Genomic DNA, 12,545 nt, shown 5'->3' on the forward strand with positions numbered 1-12,545 from the left:
ATGGTACAAATTTCTTCTTTGTTGTAGGTTAGAGTCCCTGGACAGTGCAACGGCACACACTCTCAGCTGGTTCACGTTCACCCAGAAGTGCCTCAGGAGAAAGGCCAAAAAGTCAGCCATTGAAAACCCCATGGAGCACAGTTCTACTCTGAAACACATGGGGTCACCATGAGTCAAGGGTGACTTGAGGACAGCAGGCTTTAATCATGGATCAGAGCTTCTCCGCGATCTCTGAAAGGCCTAAGGTTGACTTCTCCATGGAAATGGACTTGGGTGAGGGTCATTGGGAACCAGCCAAGGTCCTGTCAGTGTTAGGCTTTACCAGGGTTTCTTAACCTTGACGAAGTTGACATTTGGGCTTGGATAATTCTATGTTGTGGCTGCTGCCTTATGCATTGTAGGATATTTAGCAGCATGCTGGGCTCTACTCACTAGATGCCACTGACCCCATGTGGTAGGCAGAATAATATCCCCCAAAGATGTCTTTGTCCTGTTTTCTGGGACCTATAAATGTGTTAAGTTACATGGCACAGGGGAATTAAAGTTGCTAATCAGATGACTTTGAGATGGAGCGATTATCCCGGTGGGTACAAAATAATCAGAAAGGTCCTTGGAAAAGACTCAGCCCAACATTGTTGATTGAAGATGGAGGAGGGAACCACAAGCCAAGGGATGTGGTGGCCTCTAGAGGCTGGGAAAGGCAAGAAAACAGATTCTCCCCCAGAGCCTTTAGAAGGAATGCAGTCCTGCCAACACCTTGGTTTTAGGCTCCTGAGACCCATTTCGGACTTCTGACCCCTTAATCGTAAGATTATAAACTTGTGTTCTATTAAGCCCAAATTTGTGGTAATTTGTTACAGCGGCCATGGAAATCTAATAGATACGCCCATCACCTGCACCCTGATTGTGATAACCAGTAAATGTCTCCAGGCATTGGCAGATGTCCCCTGGAGGCAAAGGCACCCCTAATCGAGAACCAATGAGTGCCATATTGAGAAACTGGGAAAGGAAGATGTTCTGTTCTGCCATGAAAATGAGGTTGGGCATGGGTACGCCCAGCAAGGTTTGCTCCGGGAGGGAGGAACCCGTGGTGTGAGAGCGAGGGGTCCCATATCTGCCCCCACTTCAGAGGTTCCTGGAGCTGTCACATTGTCATCAAGGGCACACTATTATTGTCACTGCTTGTACACATTGGGATGAAACTAAAAAAGAAGCTGAACTGTCTTCAGCTGTACCATAAAAGAGAATATAAAAACTCAGTAAAACACTAGAATGTCAACAGAAGCAGGATTGCCAGCAGAGACTGAGGCAAGGAGGAAGGGTACGCCGGGCACCCCAGCACTGTTTGCGGGCATCATGGGTGGGGAGGACAGGCGAGGGGAGCCCGGCCTGCACTGGGGGCCACCAAATCCAGGCTCCGTGCCAAATACACAGCCTCCTGGTTTCTCGGGTCCAACCCCAATGCTGTAATTCTGTTTATTTTGCTGTGTACGAAACCCATATGGTTCTGATTTCTTCCTTGTAATCCGTCATCTCTGTGTGGTTTAGGAGCCGGAAACCATGCAAAGCGGCTTTGAAGCTGTTGTTCTGGGCAAAGTAGGAAGTGGAGCTCTTCCAGGGTTCACCGGGGCACCCACAAGGTTTGCATTTAATCTGAAGATTGTTCCAGGAGTTGAGAGTGGGAAGTGGGCTGGCAGGGTCTGGTCCTGTCCTCAGGCCCCAGGCCCCAGGCTTGGTCAGAAGGAAGAGGAGGGTTTGCAGAGCCTGTTGCAGGTCTACTTGGACCGCTGTTCCCTCTCAGGTCCTCAGTTTAGTCCACAGGGACTCTTCATTCCAGGCAGCTGTGAGGTCACATGGAGCTGTGACATTTGGCACCTCCATGAAGGGCAACTGCTTGTCATGCTTGAGGGCAGAGATAGAGGAAGAAGAAATGAAAACACAGAGTCAGTGAGAAAGTAGAATATGGAAGAAGATATCACCTGCATCCATGGTTTTTTGATATTATAGGGAAATGGCCAAGCATCCTGCGATGGGTAGTCAGCTGAATCTAGTTGGTGTTTGAGGCCAACCAAACCAAGCTAAAGCAGTGATCACAGCAACCCTATGTGTATCATAGTTGTGTATCAGAGTAGAACTGTGTTCTATAGGGTTTTCAGTGGCTGTGATCTTTCAGATGACCACGACTTTCTTTCGAGGTGCCTCCGGGTGGATTTGAACTGCCAACCTTTCAGATAGTAGTTCACTTCTTAACCACTTGTGCTACCAGGGATTCTATTCAGAGGCCAGAGATTCTCAAATTTCTGCTTGCATTATTAGAATCACCCACAGAGCTTGTTAAATCACAAATTGGTGGGCCCCACCCTTGGAATTCCTGATTTAGTAGGTCTGGGTGGAACCCACAATTTTGTACTTTCTAACAAATTCCCAGGTGATGCTAATGCTGCTGGTCTGAGGGCCCCCATTTGAGAACCACTGGTCTAGAACAGGGACCCTGGTGGTGCAGTGGTTAAGAGTTATTGGCTGCTAACCAAAAGGCTGGCAGTTCGAATCCTCCAGCTGCTCCTTGGAAACCCTGTGGGGGGTGTTCTACTCTGTCCTGTAGGGTCACTGTGAGTCAGAATCAACTCAACAGCAATGGGTTTGGGGTACAAGGATGGTTCCAAAAAAAATCAAACCCGTTACTGTTGAATTGATTCCAGCTTAACCACTGTGCCACCAGAACTCTGGAAATATGGAACGCTTCAGAAATTTGCATGTCATCCTTGCATACCTGGTATGAATCCCACTTGGTTTGTTTTTGTTGTTGTTGTTTTTTGGTCTAGAACAAGAAGAAAATGATTACTAATAACTAGTAGTTCTCAGGACTTTATAGTTTCTGTGTGAGGGTCATTTGTTTGATCTGAATAATCCTGTGAGGAGACACTGTTGTTGTCTCTCATTTTTGTTAAGAGTAAAAATAACACTGATTCTCTTTTTTTTAATGTCATACCGTAGAGTTAATTTTTTTGGTGTACCATTCTTGAAAATATCACCCATATGTAGATTCATGTAATTACCACTGCAACCAGGATACAGAGCACAGTTCCACCCTGTCTTAGTCATCTAGTGCTGCTGTAACAGAAGTACCGTAAGTAGATGGCTTCAACATACGGAAGTTTCTTCTTTCACAGCCTAGTAGGCTAGAAGTCCAAATTCAGGGCCAGCTCCAAGGGAAGGCTTTCTTTCTCTGTCAGCTCTGGAGGAAGGTCTTTGTCATTAATCATCCCCAGTCTTGAAGGGTAGGGCCACAGTCTCCTAGGTTTCAAAGAGTCATATCTTCACCAGCTCAGGGTTCCAGAGTGTGGGGCTGCCATTCACAAGTACTAGCGTGATGGGGCCAGATTGACTACCCAAAGTCGAGGGGGCAGGGCTGCCATGTCCAAGGGGCAGAAGAGTGGGGACCTCGTACCACCAAGAAACAAGAACCAGGAGAATAGTGCATCCTTTAGACCCGAGTTGCCTGCACTGAGAAGCTCCTAGACTAGGGGAAGGTTGATGACAAGAACCTTCCTCCAGAGCCAACAGAGAGAGAAAGCCTTCCCCTGGAGCTGGCACCCTGAATCCAGACTTCTAGCCTACTGGACTGGGAGAGAGTAAACATTTGATTGTTGACTTCTTAAAGCTATCCACTTGTGGTATTTCTGTTGGAGCAGCACTAGATAACTAAGAATTTGGTACCGAGAGAGTTGGGTGCTGCTCTAATAGATACCTAAGATGTGGAAGCAGTTTTGAAACTGTGAATGGGTAGAGGATGGAAGAGTTTTAAGATTGCCTTGAAGAGACTGTTGGTGGAATTACAGACATGAAAGGCAATCCTGATAAGGACTCAGAAGGAAGTGAGGAGAGCTGTTACACTGGAGATGCACAGATGGTAAGACGTAGCGACAGAGAACCAGCAGTGGCGGAGAACGGGAGCAGCAGAACCAGGAGACCAGCATGAGAAAGCGCCGGAGCTGACCCACAGAGCAAGAGAGCTGCATACCTTTGTGCAGGAGGCTTCCTAGCGGAGTGGGGTGCCTCCTGGCACTTCTCTGTGGAGCTAGGCCTGGCAATACACGGAGCAAGAGAGCTGAATGCCTTCCAGCCGAAGTTTACCGGTGGAGTGGGGTACCTCCAGGAGCTACAGTACTTGGAACACTTGTCCCAGCAGGGCAGACATGGGCAGTGAGGCCTGAGGGGCTAAGAGGGAAAGGGACCAGGAAGCAGAAGCTTAAGAAACAAGGAACACAGGAAGCAAAGCTTCCTCAGTCTCAAAGGGTGAAGTTGCCACTTGAATAGACTAGGAAAACGGAAGCAAATTTGAGGGAGCAGAGTTGCTGTTCCAGTGAGGGTGGAAGGTGGAGCTGAAGCCCAGGGCTGAGGGGTCTCCACTCAGAATCTGGAGAGTGTGGCCAACACCCAGAGTCTGGAGAACAGGGCCATTGTCTAAGTGGCTTCAGAGAACAGAAGATTATTTTCAAGCCTTGAGGACTAATGTAATGTGTTCTGCTGACTTGCTTGGTGCCTGTTATCTGTTCTTTGCCTCCAGTTTCTCCCATTTGTAATGGAAATGCCTAGCTTGTGCCTGTTTACCATTGTACTGTGGAAGCAGATGACTTTTATTCTGGGTTTCACTGATGAAGGGAAGTTTTGGAATTTGGACTTGGAGTTGATTTAAGACTTTTGCTATGATAGGGGAAATCTATGTTTTACATGTTTCAAAGATATGAATTTTGGAGGGCCAAAGGGTGGAATGTTATTGAATTTTATCCCCCCCACCCCAAAAAAATGTGTGTCAACTTTTCTAGTCTATGATTCCCGGTATTGTATGATTGTCCACATTTTGTCATCTGATGTGATTTTCCTGTATTTTGTAAATCCTATCTCTATGATGTTAATGAGGCAGAATCAGAGGCAGTCATGTTAATGAAGCAGAATTCAGTCTACAAGATTAGGTTCTGTCTTAAGTCAATTCTTGAGATATGAAAGAGAGAAGCGAGCAGAGGGACACAGGGACCTCATACCACCAGGAAAACAATGCGGGGAGCAGATTGTGTCCTTCGGACCTGAGGCTCCTGTGCTGAGAAGCTCCTAGACTAGGGGAAGATTGGTGACAAGCATCTTCCTCCAGAACCGAGAGAGAAAGCCATCCCCTGGAGCTGGTTGCCCTGACTTAGGACTTTTAGCCTGCTAGACTGTGAGAGAATAAACTTCTGTTTGTTGAAGACTTCCACTTCTGTTATAGCAGCACTAAATAACTAAGACACCCCCCCGCCAATGAAATTCCTTCATGTTATGCCTTTGCGCTCATACCCTTCCTCACCCCTAACCTCTGAAATACTCTCTCTCCTTATAACTTTATCTTTTCTACAAAACCAAAACATGAAACCAGATATCATCAAGTCGATTCCAACTCATGGAGACCACACATGTGTATCACAGTAGAACTGTGCTCCATAGGGTTTTCTGTGGCTGATTTTTTCAGAAATAGATTACTAAGCCTTTCTTCTGAGTGTCTTTTCGACAGTGTCCTATAAATGGAACCATGTCATGTGTAACTTTTTGAGACTGACTCCTTTCACTGAATGTAATTTTTTTTTAATTTCTAAATTTTAGTTTGTCGTTGAGAATATACACAGAGAAACATACACCAACAGTTTCTGCGTGTACAATTTAGTGACATTGATTACGTTCTTTGAGTTGTGCAGCCATTCTCATCCTCCTTTTGAGTTATTCCTCACTTGTTAACAAACTTCACTGCCCCCTAAGGTTCCTGCCTAATCTTTTGTTCTTAAAAGAGCGTAATGCTCAAGGCAGACACTTTTTACTAGTTAAGCTAACCTATTTTTCAGTTTTAAGATGACTTCAGGGGATATATTTGGTTTAAGGCTTAAGATTTAAAGATAATTTTAGGGCAATAGATTCAGGGGTTCATCCACCCTCCATGGCTCTAGAAAGTCTAGAGTCCATGAGATTTTGAAATTCTCTTCTGCATTTTCCCCCTTTTTATCAGGCTTCCTCTATAGACTCTTTGATCAAAATGTTCAGTAACAGCAGCTGGGCACCATCCAGTTCTTCTAGTCTCATGGAGGCAAACAGCCACACATTCCATATCCTCCTCCTGTTCTTGACTCTCCTTCCTCTGTTGCTCAAGGTGGGTGGAGACCAATTGTTGAGCCTTGGACAGCCACTTTTAAGCTTTTAAGACCTCAGGCATTGCACAATGAATTAGGAGTTAGAACAGAAGCACTAAACACATTATTAGGCCAATTAACTGGGCTGTCCCATGAAACCGTGACAATAAACCTCCAAACCAAGGAACCACATCCCATGAGGTGTTTGTACATAAGCAGCCTGAACAGCTACCCCCCCCCTTTTTTTTTTTTGGTCGCTGTTGTAAATATATCATACAACTTTTGCCAAGTCAACTTTTTACAGGTATACAATTTATTGACAACAATTATGATAATCAGCTATGTAGATCTACCCTCAATTTGTGTGATTTCCATCACTGTTAACCCCCCTTTCCCCCACTCCATCCCACCCCTGGTAACCACTAATAAGCTTTGGTCTCTGTACATTTGCCTTTGCTTGTCTTTTTATATAAGTGAGGCTGTACAATATTTGTCCTTTTGTAATGGACTTATTTCATTCAGCATAATATCTTCCAGCTCCATCCATTGTGTAACATGTATCAAGACTTCATTGCTCTTACTGGCTGAGTAGTATTCCATTGTATGTATGTACCACATTTTGTTTATCTATTCATCTACTGATGGGCATTTAGGTGGTTTCCACCTTTTGGTTATTGTGAATTGTACAGCCATGAACATTGGTGTACACGTATCTTTTTGAGTCTCAGCTTTCAAGTCTTTTGGTTATATACCTAGGAGTGGAAAGTGGAAAGCCACCTTACCTGGCTTCCTCCTTTACCATTCAGCTGACTCACTACCTCCTCAGCTGCGTTTGACCCCAGGGGCTTTGGTTTGAGCAATGGGTAGGATGGAGTTACCATTTCGTTTGGTGTATGGGATGACTTTGCTTTTGGGTATATTAAACTGAAGGTGCTCCTTAGGCATTGTTGAGGCATTTATGTACTCAAGTCTGTAAATTTGATACTTTCAAGATACAAAGGATATGGAAGCTCTGGGCCTGAATAAATTCATTTAAGACAGTGGTTCTCAAACCTGGCTGCACATTTGAATCACCTGCCAACCTTTAAAAATAATCCTAAAGCTGGGTCCTACCCTTGACCAATTGAATCAGAATCTCAGGGTTAGGAGCAGGGGAGGGGAGGTGAGCAGACACCGGTAGTGTTTAAAAGGTTCCCTGGGTGATACTTATCTGGACGTTGAGCTTCCAGAATCCTTACATTCCAATCTCCCAAATTCCTCACTGCTTAAAAAACTGCAAATGTGGGTTGTTCTGTCCGGATGGATAGGTAGAACAGAGCAGAGAACATTGATTGTTATTCATCCAGCATACATGTTTCAGGGCTGGGGCACTATGTTAATTTCATGAGACTGAAAGATAAGATACAGGTCCTACCCCCAGGGTGCTCACCGTCAAGCCAGGGAAGATAGGCTTATAAACAAATAGGTGTAATCAAGTGGGCTATATAGGGGTGTCTGGAGCCTGTAAGTTGGAATTGACTCCGTGGCAACAGGTTTGGTTTTTGGAGCTCTGGTTCTGGTAGTTCTGCTTTTAGCCTTTTGAGAAACCACCACACTGTTTTCCGCAATGGCTGTACCATTTCACATTCTCACCAGCAATGGATAAGGGTTCCAATTTCTCCACATCTTCACCGTTTGTTATTTTCTGTTTTTTTTTTTTTTAATCTTAAAAAAAAAAAAAATAGCCCGAAAAAACCCATTGCCATTGAGGTGATTGTGACTCATAGTGACCCTATAGCTATCTTAGTGGGAGTGAAGTGGTATCTCATTGTGGTTTTGATTTGCATTTCTCTGGTGGCTAGTGATACTGAGCATCTTTTCATGTGTTTGGTGGCCATTCAAACGTTGTGTTTGGTGGCCATTCAAACGTTGTGTTTGGTGGCCATTCGAACGTCCTCTTAGGTGAAATGTGTATTCAAGTCCTTTACCCATTTTATGATTGGGTTGTCTTTTTGTTGTTAAGCTGTTGAAGTTTTATATATATTTTGGTTATTACATTCTTGCCAGATATATGGTTTCTGAAGATATTCTCCCAGTTGGTAGCTTGTTTTTTCACTTTTTTTGGTAAAGTCTTTTTGATGAACAAAATTTTTGAATTTTCATGAGGTCCCGTTTATTTATTTTCTCTTTTGCTGTTTGTGCTTTTATTATTAGATAATCCATTGTTGAAAGGTTGGCCTGACAGTGTTGCCCCTGCTTGTTCTTCTAAGATTTTATGGTTTTAGTTTGCACATTTAGGCCCTTATTCCATTTTGAATTTGTTTTTGTGTATGGTGAGATGCGTGGATTCTGTTTCTTTTTTTGCATGTAGAAATCCAATTTTCCAAGCACCGCTTACTGAAGAGGCTCTTCTTTCCCCATCAAATGGACTTAGCATCCTTGTCAAAACTCAGTTGACCACAGATGTGTGAGTTTATTCCCAGACTCTCAATTCTATTTCATTGCTTTGTGTTTCTGTTGTTATACCAGTACCAGACTGTTTTGATTACTGTAGCTGTATAGTATGTTTTAAAATCAAGAAGTGTGAGTCCTACTTTGTTCCTCTCTTTCAACCTTGTTTTACCTATTCAGGGACTTTTGCCATTCCATGTAAAATTGAGGATTGGTTTTTCCATTTCTGTAAAGAAGACGGTTGGAATTTTGATACGGATTGTGTTGAGTTTATAGATCACTTTGGGTAGTATTAACATTTCAGCAGTGTTAAGTCTTATAATCCATGAACATGGAACATCTTACCATTTATTTAAGTTCTCTGTAATCTCTTTCAGCACATTTTATAGCTCTCATTGTATGTCCTTCACATCCCTGGTTAGATTTATCCCTAGGTATTTTATTCTCATAGACCCTATTGTAAATGGAATTGTTTCCTTAATTTCCCTTTCAGATTTTTCATTGCTAGTGTATAGAAATCCAACTGATTTTTCTTTGTTGACCTTTGTACCTTGTTAAAAAAAAAAAAAAATTTTTTTTTTTTTTTTATGCTAAAAACCTGTATTAGCTCTAAAAGTTTTCTTGTGGGCTCTGGGATTTTCTGTATATAGGATCATGTCATCTGCAAATAGAGATAATCTTACTGCCTCTTTTCCAATCTGGATACGTTTTATTTCTCTTTCTTGTCTTATTGACTGGCTAGGACTTCAAATACAAAACTGAGTAGAAGCGATGAGAACAGGCACCCTTGTCTTGTTTTGATTTCAAGGGGAAAGCTCTCAGTCTTTCTCCATTAAGTATAATGTTGGCTGTTGGCTTTTCATATGTGCCCTGAATCATATTGAGGAATTTCTCATCTATTCCAATCTTCTTTAGGGTTTTCATCAAGAAGGAGTGTTAGATTTTACCAAATGCTTTTCCGTGTCCATAGAGATGATCATGTGGTTATTTTCCTTTGTTCTGTTGATGTGGTGTATTACATTTATTGATTTTCCAATGTTGAACCATCCCTGCGTTCCTGGAATAAATCCCATTTGGTCATGGTGTATGACTCTTAATATGATGTTGGATTCTGTTCATTACTATTTTGTTGAGGATTTTTGCATTTATATTCATAAGAGGTATTGGCTTATAGTTTTCTTTTCTTGTGACATCTTTGTCTGATTTGGGTATTAGAGTTATGTTTGCTTCATAGAATGAATTAGGGTGTAGTCCTTCCATCTGTATCTTTTGGAAGACTTTAAACAATATTGGTGTCATTTCTTCTCTCACTGTTTGGTAGAATTCTCCAGTGAAGCTCTCTGGTCCAGGGCTGCTTTTTTTTTTTTTTTTTGCTGAGAGGTTTTTGATCACTGATTCCATCTCTTCACTTGTTATAGGTCAGTTGGAACTTTCTATTTCCTCTTGAGTCAGTTTGGGTAGGTCATGTGTTTCTATGAATTTGTTCATTTCAGCTAGGCTATCCAGTTTGTTCTAGAGGTTCTGTCCAATATTGAAAGTGGTCTATTGAAGCCTCCAACTATTATTGTAGTACTATCTATTTCTCCCTTCAGTTCTATCAGTGTTTGTTTTATATATTTAGGTGCCCTGATGCACTCTCTAGAAAGAATATCAAAAATGAAACAGCCCTGAATGATACAGTGAACCTACTAGACTTAATAAACATATATAGAACATGTATATTTAAATCTTCTTGATTAATTGACCCTTTTATCACTATATAACATCCATATTTCTCTCCTCTGCCATATTTTGTCTTATAGTCTACTTTTTCTGTATTAAGATTGCCACCCCAGTTCTCTTTTGGTTATTTGCATGGAATATTTTTTTTTCCATCCTTTCTCTTTCAATCTATTTGTGTCCTTGTGTTCAAGGTGTGTCTCTTATAAACAGCATATAGTTGGGCCATTTTTTTTTTTTCAATCCATTTTCCCACTCTGCCTTTTGATTGGATCATTTAGTCCATTTACATAATATAATGCTTTTGAGATTGATGTTTTGTGTATTGGCAGTTCTTTTCCTTTTGTTGCTAAGTAGTATTCCATTGTATGGACGTACCACAGTTTGTTCACTATTTCCTTGTTGATGGTCTTATTTAGATTGTTCATTTTAGAGTTGTTATGGATAAAGGTGCTTTGAGCATTCATGTGTAAGACTTTGGGGGAATGTGTATTGTTATTGCTCTTGGGTAAATACTTAGAAGTGGGATTACTGAGTTGCATGGTAAGTCGGTGTTTTTAAGAAACTGCCCATCTGTTCTCCAGAGTATCTGTACCATTTTGCAGTCCCATTAGCAGTGCATAAGGGTCCAGTTGCTCTGCATTCTTACCAACACTTGGTGTTGTCAGTATTTTTTATTGGGTCATTCTAGATGATCCCTCATTTAAAAATGTGTAAATGAGACTCAGAAGGACTCAGACTTTTCCAAGGCTCCTCAGCCTCTGGATGGCCCCTTACAAAAAGACTGGAATCCAGGCCTCTGACTTGAAAGCTGTGGGCCTTCTGGGGGATGGCAGCTGTGTTGAATGAGAGCAACAGAGGCTTATTGCATGGGCTGGATCTAGGAACCAGGAGCCCTTGTGTGGCATGGGAACTTTTGTGATATCCAGGGCAAACATGGCGGGGCTAAGGCATAGGTCCAGGGAATAGGGAAATAAGAGGAAAGTAGAAAAAGGAGGTGACAGAGGAGAAAACATGCACATCCTAGAATCACAGAGATGAAAGGCTACTTCTCCATCCTCCCCAGTTTTTTAATTTTTAGTTGATGTGGAATTGGCTCCAACTCATGGCAATCCCGTGTGCAGCAGAAGGAAATGTTACCTGGTTCTTTGCCATCTTGATGATAGTTTATATGCATGAGTCTGTTGTTGTGGCCACGTGTATTTTGAGTGCCTTCCAACCTAGGGAGCTCATCTCCCAGCACTATATTGGACAGTATTATGTTGTGAAGCACAGGGTTTTCATTGGCTGATTTTTGGAAGTAGGTCACCAGGCCTTTCTTCCTGGTCTGTCTTAGTCTGGACGCTCCACTGAAACCTGTCCACCATGGGTGACCCTGCTGGCATTTGAAATACTGGTGGCATAGTTTCTAGCATCATAGCAATATGCAAGCCACCACAGTATGACAACCTGATAGATGGGTGGTGGCCATCCTCACAAACCCCCACTTATTTCAAATTTGAGACTCAGAGAAGTAACACAGCCTGCCAGTTGTCACACAGCTTGCTCGTTGCCTCTTGGCTGTTTGCCTGTGGAAGGCAGTGACGAAGGCCAGTTTCGTTTCCAGAAGCATCCTTGGTAATGACACCAGGACTGCTTCCCCTTTGTGCTGGAGAAATAGACTTTCTGCCAGCTGGTATACCTGGCTGAGATAATCACACTCCCTCTGTGTCCTGGCCTCAGGTCCGCTCTGGGCAGGAGTTGGCTTTAGAAAGGAGCTTGTGCACGGGGTGACAGTGACCTAATGGGAGGAGGAGTTTCACTGAGGACCAGGCCCTTCTCGAGAGGCCTTCCCACCCACCCTCGGGGGAAGGGGTGCAGCTGCCCTGGAAGGCTGTGGACAAGCTTTCCCGATTGCAGAGTACTTCTGTTTCATTTTGAATATCATTTGTTTGGTTGCCACGGCAACGTCAAGTCTCTATTTTAATGGTAACCTGCGTGGCTGCAACTTTCTATATATAAATGCTGCTTCGCACAGTGAATTGGCTGATGCCACGGGGAAGCCGTGCATGTGGAAGTGGTAGCAGAAAATGACCAGCGTGTCAGATTTGAATGAGGAAGGACTACAGGGCTGAGGTGAGTTGGAATCCAGCACCCTGGTGGCTGTCTTTTGTTCAGGAGCTCAAAGCCAATCAGATCAGGTAGGGTCTGAGCCTGGGCTGGGGCTTGGTGCTGCTTTGGAGGGATTCAGGGTGATGGTTCTGT

The 12,545-nt window shown here is 43.1% G+C and overlaps 1 protein-coding gene across 5 annotated transcripts in view; it reads left to right on the forward strand.

Annotated features, from left to right (window-relative positions):
• GAS7 (growth arrest specific 7) overlaps positions 1-12,545 on the forward strand; it is a 287,340-nt gene that overhangs the window by 143,265 nt on the left and 131,530 nt on the right. Inside the window, exon 1 of one of the 5 annotated variants that reach the window (XM_049861526.1) lies at positions 12,235-12,416. The exons of the other annotated variants lie outside the window; for them this stretch is intronic. Coding sequence (XP_049717483.1) covers positions 12,393-12,416 — 24 coding nt within the window. The 5' untranslated portion in view covers positions 12,235-12,392. Of the gene's footprint in view, positions 1-12,234; positions 12,417-12,545 lie in introns of those variants that run through there. 5 annotated transcript variants of the gene reach the window in all.

Source organism: Elephas maximus, chromosome 19, assembly GCF_024166365.1.
Source record: "Elephas maximus indicus isolate mEleMax1 chromosome 19, mEleMax1 primary haplotype, whole genome shotgun sequence".
Classification (NCBI taxonomy): Eukaryota; Metazoa; Chordata; class Mammalia; order Proboscidea; family Elephantidae; genus Elephas; species Elephas maximus.